We start from the raw sequence: 18,345 nt of genomic DNA on the forward strand, positions 1-18,345 counted from the left end.
AGAGTCCTCATCTGGACGTGGACCCGTCCTCAGGTCTGGTCTACGTGGTCTCAGTAGCAGGTCTGGCCGGACAGACGGTGACGGTGGAGGTGAAGGCGTCTGACCGCCGAGGACTTCAGGCTACAGCCCAGGTGGAGGTGAGCCGATAAAGATCTGTTGGTCTGAACGTACGGAGTTCAGAAGGTGAAGCTCGTTGTTGATGTCCCAGGTTTCTGTTCGGGGAGTCGCGAGCAGCAGCGACGTGGTGACCATCTCCATCAGCCAGCCCGCCAACATCGTGGAGAAGAAAGGTCCAGAGTTAGAGAAGTACGACTTTGTTATTTCACAGATTCCTCCCCGTGTTTCTGCTTGTCATCACGTTTGGGCCTCGCAGGTCTTTGGCTTCGGTTCTGGGCTGGACCGTGAACATCGTCCAGGTCTGGAGCTCGAACGGCGGCTCTCCTGACGCCAGGACTGTGAGGACGGATGTGAAGACTCTGGTCAGCTTCTTCGCTGAAGATGGAGGGAAGGTGGTTTCCTCTGAGGAAGTTACAAAGTAAGAGTCTCTTTGATTCTGAACTCCAAAGCAACAGAAAAGAAATTAAACGAAAATAATAACTCCTTCTTTTCTCAAAGAATAAAAAAGAAAATGTTTTGAACCTGAGCTCTGACCTTTGACCTCTGACTGGTTACCAGGAAACTGCAGAGCCAATCAGCTGCTGTGAGGGCGGAGCTGGTCAAACTGTTTGGGGAGGAGCTTAATTTTGACATCGAGCTGACGCCTCAGAGCTCCGCCTCCAATCAGGTCGTGGTCATCGCTCTGGGCGTCCTGCTGGCCCTGAGCATTGTGGGATTGATCGTTACTGTGGCCCTGATTATCAGGTGAGATCAGTTCAGCTCTTCAGTCGAACCAGCCGGCACCTGAACCGCTCAGGTCTCAGGTCCAGGTTTAGGGACAGTCCTGGTCCGGGTTCAGGGACAGTCCTGGTCCAGGTTGAGGGACAGTCCTAATTCAGGTTTGGACAGTCCTGGTCCAGGTTTCATCAACAATCCTGGTCCAGGTTCAGGACTGTATATTAGATTTGTTAACTGTTTAAAACCTGAATCCTGAAACTTCTGGTTTGGTCTTTCAGGTTCAAGAAGTTGGACAAACATCAGGATTCAGACAGAGAGAGTTTTGACTTTGACCAGAAATCTGAAGGTTACAGGTGAGTGAAGACGCTGAATCATCGAAGTTCAGGTGGAAGTTTGTTTATCTTTTTAATATAAATCTGTTGTTTTTCAGCGAATGGCCTCCGAAGAATTCAGACTTCTCTGAACAGGTAGAAACAAAAACACTCTCCTCAGAGTCGGTGTGAGAAAAACAGACGTTTGATGTTTTGTTTGTCTCTGTGGGGACAGAGGAGGACGGAGAAGGACAAGCAGCAGAGGACGGACAAAGAGACGGACGGACACGATGACAGCGTCAAAGATAAAAACGAAGTCGAAAGTCAAACTTCTCTCTGAAAGCGAGTCTGCTTTGATAAAAAGTATTTGATGAAATGTTTTACGATTTGTTTATTTTAATTAAGTCCATTTGGAGAGCAGACATTTGAAATGTTCCCTCATTTATCATTACAGTTAATTTACAATCTGAGCTGCCGTCCAGTTTACAGAACAGAGAACAAATAGTCTTTTCTTTCCTTCCGTGCTCTTTAACATGAGCAGCTCTGCCGGCACTAAAACTCATTTAGTTCTGTGATCTTCTGAACGCAGTCCGATTTTTCTCTGATTCAGTCTGAATTCAGTTTGAATTCCAGGAAGACAAACTTCATTTCCATTTTTCACCGTTTGTATGATTATTTGTTGTATTTATCTGTTTTCTTATTAGATCTAAATAAAGTTATTGAGGGTGTTTTTTTTTTTTTTTGACCCGTTTGACTTCCTCCAACCTTCAGTCACACAAACCTCAGACAAAGTCCACAAAGTGGCAAAAAAACCTCACAGGTCCACATGAGTTTCAGCTCATAATTCTTCATATTAAAACAGTTTTTATTAATTTATTCTCTATTAAAATAAAATCAGAAGAGAATCAGAACACAGCAGAAGAAGCGAAAATAAACAATAGATTATGGAATGTACTTCAGTAAAGAAAATAAAAGCTCCAGCTGGTCCGACATGGAGGCTTTATTTCAACCACAGTCAAATAAAGCACCGCTTTTATATATTCATATATATATAAAGATATTTATATATATATTTATATAGTTTTCATATACACCTTCAGGCAATGACTAGAGGAGATTCTTTACAGAATCAAGTTTCTTGTGGTTCTCTTAATTTACAGGTAAACTTCGTTTCTGGATAATTAAACCACAGAAAAGTCAAGGCAACTTTCTTTTGCCTCGTTCATAAAGTACAAAACTGGCACAGAGGACGACCATTTTCATACACAGTAAAAATGCAATAAAATTAAATTACATACAGAGGAGACGAAAGTTCCGTAAACCTTTCCCCGTTACAGCAAAATCTCAAATAAAATCACTTTCCAAAACAAATTTAAATCAGTATAAAACACACACACACACACACACACACACACACACACGCACACAAAAAAAACCCCAACAAAAAAAACTTTTTTTTGCCCTTTGAAAAAAAATGTGCTATAGCTTGTACGACTTTTTCTGTTTTTTCTTCTTTGTCAAACGGGGGTGGAGTCAGAGTTTAATAGAGCGGAACGACACGGCGAGCGCCACTGAAGCCGGAAAACCCGACTGAACATCAGCAGAAGGCAACAAACAGCAGCACGAACAGCAGAAGAAGAAACCCAAACAGGAAGTTTTTTTTTTCCTCTGAGCAGAATTCAGATTTTCAAAAAGAAAGAAGGAAAAACAAAACAAAAAAAAAGGGAAAACTTTAAGATCTCATGGCGGCTGTGAGTTGATGATGTCATGAAGAAGGTGGGCCTTTAACGGACAGTTTGGTAACTATGGCGATGGTGGCTTCCACCGTCCTGTACAGTGTGTCCAGCATGTCAGGGGGAGGGCCGGTGCTTGGGAACACTTGGGAGGAGGGGGTGTGGCTACTGCAGCCCTCTGGCCCCTCCCCCACCAGCACAAGGGCTGATGGGAAAGTGGCATCCTCAGAGAGGGGCGGGGCCAAACTGCTGCCGGTCTTAGAGCCCGCCTCCTTCTCATCCTTCACCTCCTCCGATGAGCAGGACATCGCCTCTCCCCTCCTCCCCTCCTGCCGCTCTGCTTCCTCCTCCTCCTCACCGGTCGCCACGTGTCGCGACAGCTCAGGCTCCTCCCCCGGCTCCTGCAGCAGGGAGGAGGAGGAGGAGAACGAGGAGGATGACGACGAAGATGCCTCCATCTTTTCCTCCTTCAGGGAGGAGTCCAGGTTCCCAGAGGAGGTGGGGGCGGGGTCCGGAGAGGGCGGGTCCTGCTCTGTTCCAGGGTCGATCAGTGATGACGAGTCCCGGGTCTCCGTGTCCGACGTGCTGGTGGGAGTCAGCGCCTCCTGGTGGTCGGGCTTCGGCTCGGTGCCAGGCGGCAGAGTGGAGGAGGAGGAGGAGGAGGAAGAGGAGGAGGTGGAGGCCACGCAGAGCGGCGCTGCTGTGTCGCAAACTCTGTCGTCATCACTGCTCACCCGCCGCCGCTTCACCGGGGTCGCACCTTCGTCCTCAGCTGACATACACAAACAGACACACACACAGAATGAAGGTCTACGACAGCCACAAAGGATGGAAGGGGTGTGTGTGTGTCTGTTGTCTTACCTTTGGCCTTCTGGTCTTTGGCCTCCAGCTCCAGAGTGTTGCGTTGTTGAACACAAACCCGACAGCGGCCCAGCAGCTCCTGCAGGGCGGGGCAGAGGGCGGGGTCAACGGCCTGAGGGGGCTGGACGGACAGCAGCAGCAGCAGAGCCCTCAGGTCCTAACGAGACGGAGACACCAGACAATTAAAACAACACAATCGGCCGAGTTGGACACAATCTGTGTGTGTCTGTGTGCGTACGGCGTTCAGCAGTCCACTGGTCTTGTTTAGCTCCAGTCGTTGTGCGGTCAGTTCAGGCTGCAGGCAGCTCTGCTCACTCAGCAGGTTCGTCACCAAAACACCAATCAGGTTGGAGCAGCTGGGACCAGACAGGACCTGGACCTACACACAGAGAGAGAGACAGGCAGAGAGAGAGAGACAGGCAGAGAGAGAGAGAGAGAGAGAGAGAGAGAGAGAGAGAGAGAGAGAGACAGGCAGAGAGACAGGCAGAGAGAGAGAGAGAGAGAGAGAGAGAGAGAGAGAGAGGCAGAGAGAGACAGGCAGAGAGAGAGAGAGAGAGGCAGAGAGGCAGAGAGAGAGAGAGAGGCAGAGAGGCAGAGAGAGAGAGAGAGAGAGAGAGAGAGAGAGAGAGAGAGAGAGAGAGAGAGAGAGAGAGAGAGAGAGAGAGACACAGGCAGAGAGACACAGGCAGAGAGACAGGCAGAGAGAGAGAGACACAGGCAGAGAGACAGACAGACCGACCGACCCACAGAGACAGACAGACAGACAGACAGACAGACAGACACACACACACACACACACACACACACACACCTTTTTAATTCAGTGACTGAAAACTGAACGTTTGCTGCCTCATTTCAAAACTTCAAGAGAGTCAACCAGAACAGAAAAGATGATGAAGGAAATCTAAGAAAACAAATGTTACATTTTAAAATAATAATAATGATCAGGGGATCAGACAGGAAGTGAAAGCTGATTGGACCTTGTGCAGGAAGCAGGTGAGGAAGGAATACGCCACGTTGTTGTTGAGAAACATCCGCTCGTCCATCAGGATGCACTTGATGTACTCGCTGAACGCCGGATCTTCACACAGCAGCTTCACACACGTCTTCGCTAGAACGGACTGAAAGAGCAGCGACAGAGACCAGTGAGTTCACCAAAGACCAAGACCAGGACCAGGACCAGGACCAGGAGTCCGACTGAGACCCAGTAAACCCAGAAAGAGGCGAGTACCTGAGCCTGACAGAGCTCCGTCCACAGTTTGGGGAAGAGAGCGAGGTGAAGGGGAAGTCCTTCGTAGGCGATCAGGACACCTGAGCAGAGCAGAGCAGACCACTTCAAACAAACTCTCCATCGATCATCCTGCTTTCTTCTTCTGAGGCTAAAACCTGAAAACGGCGTACGTACTCAGCTTGACCAGCGTGTCGGTGAATTTCTCGCAGTTGATGGCGACGCGGCACAGAAGGTGGATGAACTGATGATACGACAAGAAATAATCCAACAGCATCCGGTCGTACACCTCGTCCTTACCCTGAGGCACACACAGACCGTCTCAGTATGGGAGCAGCCAACAGCTGCTGGTCCGAATCAGCTCAACTCACCTTGCTGCTCTCCACCATGGAGGGCAGCAGACACATGTTGAGTTCTGGTCTCGGAGGTCGGATGTTGTTTTTTGCCCCCATCAGTTTGATGTTCTCTCTGCAGGGCAGGTACGGACCAAACGACACTGTGGACACACAGACGCACAACTGAACCTCACAACACACGACAGAAAGTGAGTCTGTTCAAACCCCTCAGGAAGCTTTTATTGTGAAAATCAAACAGCCAGCAGAGTCAGGCTCACTGGGGATGTTGCTGTGGTGGTAGGTGCAGTGGTTGTGCTGCAGGAAGGGAACCAGCGTGTGCAGGAAGTCGTGAGGACTCAGCAGAACGAGCTCCTTCAGCACATCTGCAGGAGAGACGACAGACAGGACAGTTTATTCAGAGCTGCTGAAACTCTGAGTGGGGGATCAGACGGGGGGGGGGGTTTACCCAGGCAGGCGTTACGGAGCTCAGGAGGGCTGTAGGAGTTGAGGAGGGTGAGCAGTTTGTGGGCGAAGTCGATTCTCTCCTGCCACTGGATCAACGCCTGCTTCACATCTGGAGGACGAAACGAGAAACATCAGCTGGGGGAAAGGTGAGTCGGTGTCTGTAAGGGGGGGCGGGGGGGGGCTGACCTTTACGTTGCAGGTACGGCCTCGTGGCTTTGAGGACAGACAGGAAGATGGACAGCAGCTCCACCAGGTCTCCGGTCACGTGACATGCCGTCGCCTCGTGGTACATCATGTGGAGGGTGTTGAAGGACTGGGGGGGGGGGGGGGGGGGTGCATTTTTATTATCATCATATTCTTCCTTCAATCCTTCAATTCTACTTTTCCTACTTTGTCTCTTTTTTCCCCCAGAAAAAAAAGTTTTTTTTCTTCAGTCGTTTAAATCAGTAAAAACAATCAGACGAAGCAAATCATTTCTTTTTTCTTTCAGCTTCATAAGTTTGGTTCTGATTTTATGGTGCAAACTGTTTGAACTGGTCTAAAATGTGGATCCAGATCTTACTTCAGTCATGAGGATCAGGCCTCTGTTGAAGACCACCAGGAGCCGGTCCTCATCGTTCTCCAGCAGAACCCTGAAGGCACTGAGGAACCAGCAGAACCAGCAGTTACAGGACCCGACCATGTGACCTCCATGGGAGAATACACACATATAAGTGTGTGTGTGCGCACCTGATGAGTGTGGTCCAGCAGGACCGTCCGTCCAGGCAGCGCAGGTAGCAGCTGATGGTGGTTTTCTTGAATTGTTTCACGTCCTCCACTTCTTCTTCTCTCATGTCGGCGCGCTGAGCCACAAACAGCTGCATCAGGTTGAACAACTCCTCCACCGCCTGAACGCACAAACACACACACAGTCAAAGGAAGACAGGTTGTGTATTCTGGTATCTCAGATGTTTGATGTGTGATGAAGCCTGACTCCACCCACCCCGGGGTACTGGCTGGCGTGCGGCGTGAGGTTTTTGAAGGCCCACTGGATGTTCTGGTGGGAGGCGAGCTGGCGGGTGAAGGCGGGCGACTGCTCGCAGCACATGCGCAGGATGCCGTAGTAGGCGGGCAGCATGCCGCGGTTGAAGAGCACCACCTCCTGGTCGTCGTGGTCGGCCAGGATGTAGTTGAAGGCGATGTTCTTGGTCACCACCGGGTTCTGCACCACCAGCCGCACGTTCTCCGGACAGTCCACGCACACGTTGTACCAGAAGGACAGCAGCGCCTGCTTGTTGTGGTTGGTGGCGATGGCGGGCTCCGACAGTTTGGGCTGAACACAGAGCGAAGAACAGCAGACCGAAGTGACGTCTTCCCATATTTGTGTGTTTGTGTTGTGTATCTATCAGCCTGCCCATTATGTGTCTGTTTCACTGCGACTGTGTAATAAAGCGTTTCAGCTTTCATTGATCATTAACTGACTCCTTCATACTTTGGAAAACCACCTTCGGGCTCCTTCAGGACAAACGTCCATCATATAAATGAACTAGAAACATGAAACTCAGCACCATGATGGATGGACAGGAAATGATGTCATCACCCTAAATAAAATTTTGTAAAGGCCACGCCCCTCGGACATTTGTCACAATAACTTGGAATTGGCTGCATTTTAACTGACTTCAGGGAAAAATTCAGCAGCGGAGAAAACGATCCACTTCAGGTTCTTTACCTGGAAAAGGTTCCACAGGTCCATGAAGTAGCCGGAGAACATGAGCTTCTCCGTCTTGGAGATGAGGCAGTAGGTCATGAAGCTGAAGTACTGCACCAGCTTGGTGGTGCCGTGAATGCTGGCGTCCACGTACAGCTTGGCACGTCCCAGCAGGCCCAGCAGCAGGTTGTAGACCTGGTGGAGGACCACGGTGGTGTCGGGCGACAGCGGCAGCTCCCGGGTCGGCAGGTGGAGGGAGCGGGTGGAACGAAACATCTGTCGGAAGGAGTTGCTGGGGATGAGGGAGACGAGGAGGTACGCCGCGGCTGCAGGGGGAGACAGGTGGAGTTCTTAATCTGAGCTAAACCGTTTACAGCATTCTGCATTCAGGTCTCAACACAGCTGACATTACATGTGCGGACGCGGGGGTAGTTGTGCGCCAGCAGGAAACGCTCCACCCAGTTCTCCATGTTCTGCAGGACCCAGCTGTGGGCCAGCTTGTTCCTGGGAGTCTGGACAGCCAGCCAGTCCAGACACTGGGACGGGTTGTACTCGATCACCTGACAGGAAGAAGACCAGAAGACATCAGATGTCACGCTGAAGTGAAGGGGTGGGGTTTGGTGTTGGGGGGGCTCCGTTTACCTCCCAGATCCTCTGCAGGATGTAGGAAGCGAAGGAGGGCATCCCCGGAGGGCCGCCTGCAAACTCCATCAACATGGTCAGCAGCTTGAAGAAAGGATTGGCTGCCTGGAGGAGAGGAAGGACAACAAAAAGGTGCTTTTTATGTGAGTTCAACACATATATATACAAAAACAAACAAAACAACAAACCCCACAACATATCTGCTAGTTTAACTGCACAGCTTCATGTCTAAATCAGGTTTATATATGGAAGTTTAGAGTTTAGCTGCCTGGTCTGCTGTATTTCTGGTCTCTCTTTATATTCCTGTATTCTGTTTGAACCAAATCACCAAAGCTAATTCTGGATAAAAACCAGAATTTTGAAAACTTTACCTCTGGAGTCAACTTGGCGATGGAGGTAAAGAGCATGGACACGATCTGCAGGGAGAAAAAAGATCTTTACTTCCTGTTCACAGTAACGAGGTCACGTGATGAACGACGATGAGCTTACGTGCTCGGCCAGCCGGTTGTTATAGCGACAGAGGCTGAAGATGAGGTTGCAGGTCTGTCTGATGTTGATTCCGTCTCTGATGTGCTGGAAGAGGAAAGGAAAACCTTTCCCTCCAGTCAGCGCCGCCATGTCGCTCTGAGACAGAGTCAGGTGTCTGGACAGAGAGAGGAAGCATTCAATGACCAAAACAACTGGGAACAACTGTCTCCAGCAGCTGTGACGAAAACAAGCCCCGCCCTCGTACCGCTCCGACCGAGACTGCTCCACCAGCAGGGCGATGAGCGCGATCATCTTCTCCAGAGCCGCAGGCCGATACTTCTCCTCCGCCAGAGACAAGATGTCCTCCTCCTCGTCCTCCTCCTCTCCTTCCTCCTCTGACAGAACCTCCACCTGAGGCTGAGGAGCACACTCATCATCCACCCTGTTCCTCTGCGCCATTACAGAGATGGAATATAATGCACAATATACAACTATACAACCCAGAAAACAACTTCATTCTACTTTGTCTCCCTTTTGTATAAAAACTCATTCATCATCATAGAAAAAGACTCACGTTCTCGGGGCCTTTGGTTCCCATGTAGAAATGAACCATGATGGAAATGGCCTGGAGCGACAACAGGAACTGACTCTGTGGACACAAACCAGCTCACTGAGGCTGAATGAACCCAAAAGAAAAATTAAACTTGTCCTTCTCAGGAGATCAGTGTGGAGGATTCAGAGCTGTGATCCACACTGATCTCCTTTTGGCAGTGGAGAAATGCTGACTAACAAATCAGACGCAAGACGACAAGCTGGAAACTTATTTACATCCTTCATTTCAGAATTAAAGTGTCTTATTTATGTGCAGAAAAGAGACAACTCTTCACTTAAACTGATGAAAACTATATGAGTTGTATATTTTCCTTCTGCCAGCAGCTGCCCTTTAAATGTTGGAGAAATGAACTCTGAACTCTGCCATGAAGAACTTTCAGAACTTCCTCTCAACTTCTTGTGTACTTTCTGACATATCAGTTGTATGACATGATTCTTATAATTAACCTTTGACCTGTCACTGCTTCAAAAGGAAACAATAAAAGGGGAAGAACTTCCTCTCTCTGGACTCACCTCCTCCTCGCCCATCTTGGCGAACTCGTAGAGAAAAGCGAAGTACTCTGTCAGGTGTTTGCTGTGCGGCTTGACGCCGTGCTCCATGATGGACAGGAGGGTCTTCACGAAGCGTGTGACGCAGGACCGACTGCCGATGTCCTCCACCGGACCGTCCATGTCGTCGGAGCTGTGGGAGACAGAGTGACGTTTAGAGAACCAGTTGATACGGAGCGTGATCAGGATCAGTGTGCTTCCTGTGGAGCCACAAATCTTTCTCAGAGTCCACGGAGATGGCGGCTCGGAGTGACACACAGCTCCTCTGGATCGCTGTCGCCATCTTGATTTCACAGACACAACAACGCGTGATTGTGCTGCACACCTTTAATGGCCCAATTCAACCGACCCGCTCGTCTTTCAGATTAAATTCTGATTTACTCATTTTAAATGTTGTGCCGGGAGAGTAGACACTGTCAGGACACTTTGTGATTCACTTCAGAAGAAGCTGCACAGTTAAAGATGACGCTCAAATTTTAAGTTTTATTTCTCAGCTCATAGTGTGAGGAATCTAGAATAACGACCAATCAGGAGCGGCGTACCCGTCCTCCATGCCTGGCTGCAGGTACAGATGAGCGTGGACCGGCCGCAGCCGCTGGATAACGTGGATGCACAACCGCTGGAACATCTGGAAGAAAAAGGCAGAGATGTTCCACAGCAGGTAAGTGATGCGACACCATACAAAGGTGGAACTTTGGCCTTTGACGATGATGAAGTCACCTGTCTGACGATCTGATTCGGGCACTTGATCAGGATCTGCATCGGCCACCAGTTGTCGTCAGCCATCCGATCCAGAAACCACTGAAACAGAATGACAGGACGTCAGCGACCACAGACACACAAACTGCAGCACTGTGGTGAGATCAGAGCCACAGGTCAAACCTCGCAGGCCGCCTGGCTGTTGTTGAACTGTTTGGTCAGCAGTTCAATCCACTGCAGCATGGTGGGCTTCTCCTTGGAGTGGATGAACGTCTCCAGAACAAACGAAGTGCTGAGCTGAAAGAGAAAAGAAAATTCAGTTAGACATCATTTATTTGTATTTAACAAAATGCGGATCAAAATATATTTTTACATAATTAAACACAGGAGCTGTCAAACTGTTCACACAAATGAAAACAAATTGAGCTCAAAGGAAAATGTCCTGACAATCTGAGTGAGGATCTCTCACCTTGGCGGTCATGAGGGAAACGGCTTTAGGGTCTGGTAGAGTGCTGGGGATGCTGCTGCAGAGCTGCCACATGAAGCTAAAAGACACAAAGACCGTTTACACAACTGGAACAAGGCCTGTGTCTGAGAGGCCGACTGAAATACACACAGCAGGTTCAATTCTCACCCAAAGTAGGTGTGTTCAAAAATGTTCTTGTCCTGGAGGAACTGCATGTTGTCGTGCCAGATCCACTGTAAGAGACTCAGACATGTGAGAAAGGCAGCGTGTGTGTTACAATCAGAAATGATTCAGAATCTGGAATAATCAGAAAAGACACCTCCAGCAGATCAGGAGAGACGTCAAAGCTGAAGTCCTTCCCGTTCTCCTCCTCCAGCTCCACTCTCTTGTAGAAGAGCATGTAGGCACTGTGTGTCTGCAGGGAGAGTCCATGTTTAACTGTGAGCTTCGACCGTTTATGATGTCAGGAAGAAGATTAAAAAAAAAAAAAAAACCTTCCTCACCTTCTCAAAGGAGAAGTCCATGAACTTGTCAGTGACCGAGTCGTAGGTTTTAGTCTGAAAGATAAACTGAAGTTACGATGATGGAAATGTATCTTGATCTGATATTTCTATGATCTATTCTTCTATAGATTAGATTCTATCCATCTATGATTTCTATTCTCTGCTGTTTTAATCTGATTTCCTCCTGATGATGAGTAAAGCTTTCTGACAGTCGTTTCTCCAGCTCGTACCGTCATCTCTCCTCCGAAACACTCTGAGGCCAACTGGGCGGAGTCAAAAGGCTTCACCTCTGCGTCGTTGAACAGGTACCTGTTGATCAGAGGGGACATTCCTTCTACTCAGTCTGACTCTTTAGGTAGAGGAACATTAAATATCAGTTCAGCTCTGACGCTCTTCCTGTCTCACCACTTGTTGTTCTTGTAGGCATGAGGGTTGACAATGTCTCTGATGAAGCTGTAGTAATGGCCGCCGTCTGCCGTGCCTGTGTGCACTGTGACCCCGATGAGGTCGTACTCGTAGCTCTCTGTGACCTTCGGCTCACCTTCTTCCCGAAAACCTGAAGCATGAATAAGAAACTTGGGAAACTTAGGATTTCCCTTTAGTCGATGTTTAACTACAATAAAACCCTTAAAGTCTGATCCCTGAGGGAAACACACACAAATTAACGGAGCATTGCAGAATTTCCAGTGATAGCTGAAGATGAACACATCCTAAGACATTTGAGGACCAGAAATCTGACCGGGTCCAGCAGGTTTTGTGTTTTTAGCATGGAGAAAGAAAAAAGTTCATCTTCAACAGTTCTTACTGTTGTTTCCAGAAGAGAAGCAAATATTTGCCCTCGCCGCCCCAAATGCCCCTTCATGATGAAGTCTCATTAAATGTCCCGTAAAGACTCTGGACAGCTGCCACAACATGAACCTGCCTTCGTTTGGTTAATTATGCCTTCCATCTCCCAGAAGTGCTTCTGCTCCTCGGGACAGTTTTCTGTCTAATAAAAGGCAGCGACGTGTCGGCTCACCCTCTTTCCTCTCTCCTTTCCCCATGAGGAAGTCCTCGGTGTAGGGCGTCATGTCGAGCCTCAGGGGGAAGGAGAAGTGAGTGTTGACCTTCTCTTTCATCATCGTCACCATGTTGAAGGTGTAGCGCATTGTGTTGAAGCTCAGGATGCGAGGCAGCTTCTTGAAACAAGCCCTGAGAGAAACAAGCAGCAGCTTTAAAAAACCGGCCCCTGTGAACTGGACGGCCCCCAGATCCACATCCGGCCCAGACTGTGCTGACCTTTTCTCTGCCCGGACCTTCTTCCCACACTGGGAGCAGGTGTACATGTTGTCCCCCTCGAGCGTGTCCTTGATGGTCACCTCATCCAGAGACTCCTGAGGACAGAGAGGACAGACCGCTGACTTCCTGCTGAAGGTTGTTTACTGTCTCACTGAGTTTGTGTGTCGTTTACTCACATAGATGTTCTTCATGTCTGCTACCTGACACCTGACGGTGTAAAACTCCTCAGCAGTTTGACTCACGTGGTCACAGTCCTGCAGTGCAGACACAACAAAGCTTCGTTCAACAAAAACAAAGTGGTGTGTGTGTGTGAGACAGAGTGATGTCATTAGCCCTGAGCTGGATTCAGACCAGCTCGATCCGGTGACGCCTCCTCAGATTATTTAACGGTGAAACTTTATTATTAATTTGAAATCCAACAAATCTCAGACTCACCAGAGAGACCACGTTGTTGGTGATGACGCCTCCAAACAGAGTCTTCACTGTGTTTTTCTGTGGGTGGAGACAATCAAATCAATCAATCAGGTTGATTCACCTTCTTCTCAGACTTGGACTGGTGGTGCTCCTTTTCTGCTGATTCTACAGAAGGAGGAGAAGGAGGTGTGATTACCAGCTCCTGGGACATCTCCTCGATCTTGGTGATGAGGTCGGTGAAGAACTCCGTCATGTCCTTCTGCTCCCCGGTGTTCAGGGGCTGTTTGTCCATGGTGTAGGTTTTGCAGAAGGGTCGGGGGTTATACGCTTTCCTCTCGCTCTCCTGAGAAGATGGAAGATTTATTTTTATTTTTTTTTAGTTTGAATGTACATCATAAACTGCAGACTTTTACTTTGTTGACTCAGGAAGTCGCACTGAGACCAAAATCTCCTTTACAAATAAAACCAGATACAGAAAAGAGTGCAACTGTTCAGTGATTTAAATATGAATTCAGATATTTATTCAGGTAAACAAGCTGATAAACAAGGATGTAAATGGACATTTAAATGTTTTGTTGTAATTTGTCTGCCGGTCAGAAGAGAAAGTATTAGAGGTGGAACAGTAAACTGACCATGAGATACGTGAACATCTTCTGCAGCTCCAGCAGCGTGGTCTTGTGTTTGATGTCCTCAGCATACTGCACACAAACACAGGGTCAGAGCGGACACAGTTCTCATTTAGAAAAGCAAAGCTGCTTCCTTTCCGTCCCTCAGGGGCTGACCTTGGCGGTGAACACGGCCTGTCGGGCCTCGGGGATCATGTAGAGCTGCTGGATGGTGGAGGCCAGGTAGCAGGTTGCTCCCAGGTTGGTCAGACCCACAAAGCGACACTCGGCCCGGACGTCGTCGTGGGGCCAGTAGTCCCACTTGTACGGAGCGTGAGACGCTGCAGGACGGCGTGAAACAGGAGTGTTAGAAGACAACCAGAGCTCTGCTGCTCAATATGAACCATTCGTATTGATTTAGTGTCAAGCTGTTTGTTTTCCTGCAGTGTCTGTCAAAGACTCAGTTTCCATCAGTTTCCAGTGTTTTTATTTTGTTCTGCTCAGCTAATTTGAACTTTTGTTGTGAAGCTGTTAAATCTGTCAGGTTCATTTCACGCCGTTCTGGTTGAAAATCTGTCAATGCAGCTTAAACCATATTTGAGCTTCTGTTTTTCCTTTTAAAGTTATCATTTTTAATATTCTGATTGTCTCCACATCCGATTCTGTCTGCTCAGTTCAGACTCTGTTTCCTTCGTTTCCAAAGAAAAGTTCCTTTCATGTGTTTGGGTCCTTTCTGTCTTTATCTGATCAGGAGTTCTGCTCAGTAATGATGAAAAATCAGCTCCAAATATCTGATTGTCTTTATTCTGTCAACACAAACTCAAACATTCAGGACTGATCTGAACTGAAGAGTTCTGGTTAACTGAATGTTTTCTGCACTGGAGTGTAATTAAACCTGACGAGTCAGTCTGAAGACTAAAAGTAATAAAAGTTGTAATACTCATTTGAAATATTAAACATATTAAAACCAATTCACTTCATAAAAAAAAAATACCCCACAGCTTTGGGAAAGCGTCCTCACTCTGCATGTGCTGTGACATCACCCAGTTGTGGAGCAGCCGGTAATTTTCCACCGAGCCCTTCACCGTCTCCACCAGCAGGTCGTAGGCGGCGGCCCGGGCGGCGTGGGATTTGCACTTCGGCTGAGCGCGGTCAGCCAGGCTGGGCAGGAGGAAGAGGAGGTTGTGGACGTCCCGCAGAAACTCCTGTCCCTCACGGGAGAACTTGTACGGGGGCTTGTGCTTCAGGACGCTGGTGGCGAGACGCAGGAGGCCCGTCAGCCCATCGTCCTCGATGGTCCCGTCCTGCTGGTCCAGGATCTCGCGGCTGGAGGACAGAGACACACCGAGGTCACACAGAGGCCGAGACAAAGCTCATCAGATCTCGGTCTGTAGGACCGTCGTGTTTCATAGACAAGAAAACCAAGAAATTGAAAATGCACGTCACAGTCTTTTGCCTCAAAGACTGCTGGGTAATTTATGAAAAACACAATAAAAATAAAAAGTCATGAAAAAGAAACAGACACATTGTTAAAAAACAGGAAGTACATACACTGATCAGCCCTAACATTATGACCACCAATAACATTGATCCTGTGGTTACCATGGAAACCTGTTAGTGGATGGGGCCTAGCAGGTGAACATTTAGTCCTGAAGTTGATGTTGAAGCAGAAAAATGGTCCAGTATGAAAATAAGAGACTTTGGGAAGAACCAAACTGTGATGAGGAGACGAGCCAGATCTTCTCCAACACTGCAGCTCCGAGGGACCAGAAGGAGAACCACTGGACCAGGGGTCAAAGGTCACTGATGGTCTGATCCTACAGAGGTCTAAAGGAGCACAGACCTCCAGGGTAGACTGTTTTTGTGGGAAAAGGTACCTAAAGAATATCAGGCAGGTGGTCATAATGTTACGGCTGATGGGAGTAAAACACATGGACCGTGTTCTGACTGTCTGACCTCCTGATGCAGTCGGCGAGATGTCGAGCGAGAGCATCCAGGTCCAGCAGGGTGGTCTGCATCGAGCCGGCCAGCGACAGAGAGGGAGAGACCTTCTGTGAGTTCAAACAGACCAACGCTAGCAACAGTTCAATGAAGCATCAGAGTATCTCTACCAGCCAATCGATAATCAATATAAACCAGTGCTGAGGTCTGAGTTCCCACCTGGCTGGCGTCCTTCACGTGGATGTTGTCGATGAGTTTACAGAGCAGCCAGAAGTACTCTTTACATCCTGTCCTCAGCAGAGGCTCCTCTTCGTAGTCCTCCACCTGTAAGGACAGCGGATCGTCAGTCAGATCGTCAGTTTACAGCAAAGTGTGACTTCATAAATGACAACTTCATCTGTTTAATATCTGAGCAGCAGCAGATATCTTTGAACCGGGTTGAAGTCGTTACCCGGAGCTAGAGCCATTCAGAATAGGACTGCAGGTTTCAGGCTCTTCAGCTTTGGCTTCAGTTTTCAGATCTGCCTTAATAGACAGTCTGTGTCACAGACATTTAACTGCTGTGTCTCAGAAACAGACTCAAATTGAGTCAGATCTTCGTTCCTGAGAACTTCTGACACAGAGTGTAGCTTACAAACAGGTTTCCTCCGAATGTGTGACGTATTTGGACCCACCCTCAGCGGTTTGAGCGCCTGAGCGTCAGGCAGGAACTTGAGCAGCGTGGAGGCGGCGAGCAGCAGGAAGGATCTGTTGATGGACTCTCCTCCCTCCAAACCCGACAGAGAGAGCTTGTAGAGACCGTTACAGGCCTCATGTCTCACTGCCGGCTGACGACGACAAACAACACGCACACATTATGACAAGTGCACCAAAACAGGCTGACAACACGATACATCTACAGCTGGACTGAGCTTTCACCTACTCACTGACTGTAAAACACACTGGGGAGAGAAACCAAGATTTTTATTGCATCACAGATCGTAAATGTCTTTTTTTTTTTTTTTTTTTTTTTAGGAAAGACTTTTAAAATCAGAGTAGAAATAAATCAAAGCATATCAAAACAAGTCTGTTCTTTTTTTCTTTTTTAGATATACAGTCAGCCTCCATTTTTTTAATGTTGGGAATCTTTAATAATAACATTATAAAGACAATGTCTGGACCTGCTCTTTTTGAAAGGTTCATGAAGATGACTTAATGTGTGTGACGTGTCCGTAAAGTAAATATGAGCTTAGCAGTACATAAAGCCTGGAAACAAAAAGGAGTAACAGTCAGGGTGGGACTGCTGGTGGAGGACTCACCTCAGGCACCAGCAGGGTGAGTTTCTTCAGCCAGTCGTGGAGATGGTCGCTGTCGGCCAGACTGGACTTGACGGTGGAGGAGCAGTGAGCCCAGCTCACCAGGAGCCACATGGAGTAGTGCGTCACTGCAGGTAAGCAAACACCTATCAGTCACTCTGCAGCCAAACAGGACCACTCTGATTGTTTGCGACACATGTGGACTCTTTTCTCACCTTCGTGTCGGGATCTGTGGTCGGACTGAGCCTTCAGAACTCTGCAGACAAGCAGAAATATAGACGTCGGTTCTCTGAAGTAATTTTATAGTTTAACGTTTTCTTCCTATTTAGAACAAGACATCACCTGTGTGCAAGGTTGTCGTAGGTGTACGCCACGTTGATCAAACGCTGGATGAGGTTGGTGCCTTGGACCAGGCTGAGGAAGACCTGCAAACCAGATCCCATACCATCAGAGTTCATCTGTCAACCATTCTGCTGTCATGTTAAAGCGAAGTCAAAGCCCCAGTCAGACTGATCCAGACCTGATCAGTTTATCACCGAATCAGGCTCAGATTGGACAGACCACAATAACATGAATTGTTCCTGGTCACCAGGTCTTGGTTCTTCCAGATGGTGGATTTTTTTTTTTTTTTACCTCAGTGAGCCGAGGGATATGAAGGCCTTTCCCATGATCCACTGTGGACTTGCGGGATTTGCCCGGCCACGCCCGTTTCCGCTGGCTGTCGGCGAGGCCGGACCAGGAGAAGACGTCGTGGTAGGCCAGGTCCAGGTCTGCAGGGTCCACGGCAAACTGGCAGATCAGTTTCAGCAGGCAGGCCAGGCAGTCCAGGAGCCACTGCGGAGGAAACCACACACCCCGTGAAGCAGCATTTTTTCCCATGAAAATGCCACCCAGAGGGACTAAGGATGTCTCACCACAGTCCAGGACTCCTGGTCTTTGGGCTCCAGGATGCCGGAGCTGAAGATCTCCAGGAGCAGCTGCAGACCTCCAGATGAAACAAACTGAAGGAGAGTACGAGAGTCATCAACTAAAAGCAGACGTTTTCCTCTGAGATCTGCTCGGACTCTGGAGTCGGGCTGTACCTTGCAGCTCCAGGTGTTCTTGCTGTTTTCTATCTGATCCTCACTGGAGTCGTCTGAGTCTGGATACAGATCACTGTAGCTGCCCTGAAAAGACACCAATGAATCAACGTACTCATCATTTCACTGAATATACACTTTTGTGCACTGGTAGATGTTAAGAGTCCAAACTTGTCTTATTTAGTTCATATCATTAGATGGAGTCTGTCTTACAGTGGACTCTCTGTGGATGCGTCGGTTGGGTTTGCCCAAAGCCTCGATGATCTCCAGCGCGTAAAGCAGCTTATGAGGACTTTTAATCCTCAGCAGCTCCTTCCAGCACAAACCCTCCCCATTCTAG

The 18,345-nt window shown here is 48.4% G+C and overlaps 1 protein-coding gene across 1 annotated transcript in view; it reads right to left on the reverse strand.

The window, feature by feature from the left end:
- Positions 1-1,997: 1,997 nt before the first annotated feature.
- Positions 1,998-18,345, reverse strand: part of usp34 (ubiquitin specific peptidase 34) — a 40,928-nt gene continuing 24,580 nt past the window's right edge. The window contains exons 30-77 of the mRNA XM_029514185.1: positions 18,219-18,341; positions 18,009-18,092; positions 17,841-17,927; positions 17,560-17,760; positions 17,269-17,351; positions 17,142-17,182; positions 16,930-17,054; positions 16,306-16,458; positions 15,851-15,955; positions 15,647-15,741; positions 14,685-15,016; positions 13,868-14,031; positions 13,718-13,783; positions 13,282-13,428; positions 13,107-13,163; positions 12,848-12,925; positions 12,672-12,766; positions 12,412-12,584; positions 11,799-11,949; positions 11,624-11,702; positions 11,394-11,447; positions 11,210-11,305; positions 11,059-11,123; positions 10,894-10,969; positions 10,608-10,721; positions 10,446-10,526; positions 10,268-10,353; positions 9,690-9,858; positions 9,139-9,213; positions 8,830-8,981; positions 8,586-8,739; positions 8,468-8,512; positions 8,097-8,201; positions 7,867-8,014; positions 7,476-7,780; positions 6,750-7,079; positions 6,497-6,654; positions 6,330-6,408; positions 5,954-6,080; positions 5,769-5,876; positions 5,581-5,685; positions 5,339-5,463; positions 5,145-5,268; positions 4,971-5,050; positions 4,720-4,860; positions 3,978-4,118; positions 3,740-3,896; positions 1,998-3,650 (exon numbers count right to left, since the gene is read on the reverse strand). Coding sequence (XP_029370045.1) covers positions 2,911-3,650; positions 3,740-3,896; positions 3,978-4,118; positions 4,720-4,860; positions 4,971-5,050; positions 5,145-5,268; positions 5,339-5,463; positions 5,581-5,685; positions 5,769-5,876; positions 5,954-6,080; positions 6,330-6,408; positions 6,497-6,654; positions 6,750-7,079; positions 7,476-7,780; positions 7,867-8,014; positions 8,097-8,201; positions 8,468-8,512; positions 8,586-8,739; positions 8,830-8,981; positions 9,139-9,213; positions 9,690-9,858; positions 10,268-10,353; positions 10,446-10,526; positions 10,608-10,721; positions 10,894-10,969; positions 11,059-11,123; positions 11,210-11,305; positions 11,394-11,447; positions 11,624-11,702; positions 11,799-11,949; positions 12,412-12,584; positions 12,672-12,766; positions 12,848-12,925; positions 13,107-13,163; positions 13,282-13,428; positions 13,718-13,783; positions 13,868-14,031; positions 14,685-15,016; positions 15,647-15,741; positions 15,851-15,955; positions 16,306-16,458; positions 16,930-17,054; positions 17,142-17,182; positions 17,269-17,351; positions 17,560-17,760; positions 17,841-17,927; positions 18,009-18,092; positions 18,219-18,341 — 6,579 coding nt within the window. The 3' untranslated portion in view covers positions 1,998-2,910. The remainder of the gene's footprint in view (positions 3,651-3,739; positions 3,897-3,977; positions 4,119-4,719; positions 4,861-4,970; positions 5,051-5,144; positions 5,269-5,338; positions 5,464-5,580; positions 5,686-5,768; positions 5,877-5,953; positions 6,081-6,329; positions 6,409-6,496; positions 6,655-6,749; positions 7,080-7,475; positions 7,781-7,866; positions 8,015-8,096; positions 8,202-8,467; positions 8,513-8,585; positions 8,740-8,829; positions 8,982-9,138; positions 9,214-9,689; positions 9,859-10,267; positions 10,354-10,445; positions 10,527-10,607; positions 10,722-10,893; positions 10,970-11,058; positions 11,124-11,209; positions 11,306-11,393; positions 11,448-11,623; positions 11,703-11,798; positions 11,950-12,411; positions 12,585-12,671; positions 12,767-12,847; positions 12,926-13,106; positions 13,164-13,281; positions 13,429-13,717; positions 13,784-13,867; positions 14,032-14,684; positions 15,017-15,646; positions 15,742-15,850; positions 15,956-16,305; positions 16,459-16,929; positions 17,055-17,141; positions 17,183-17,268; positions 17,352-17,559; positions 17,761-17,840; positions 17,928-18,008; positions 18,093-18,218; positions 18,342-18,345) is intronic.

Source organism: Echeneis naucrates, chromosome 1, assembly GCF_900963305.1.
Source record: "Echeneis naucrates chromosome 1, fEcheNa1.1, whole genome shotgun sequence".
In the NCBI taxonomy this organism is placed as follows: domain Eukaryota; kingdom Metazoa; phylum Chordata; class Actinopteri; order Carangiformes; family Echeneidae; genus Echeneis; species Echeneis naucrates.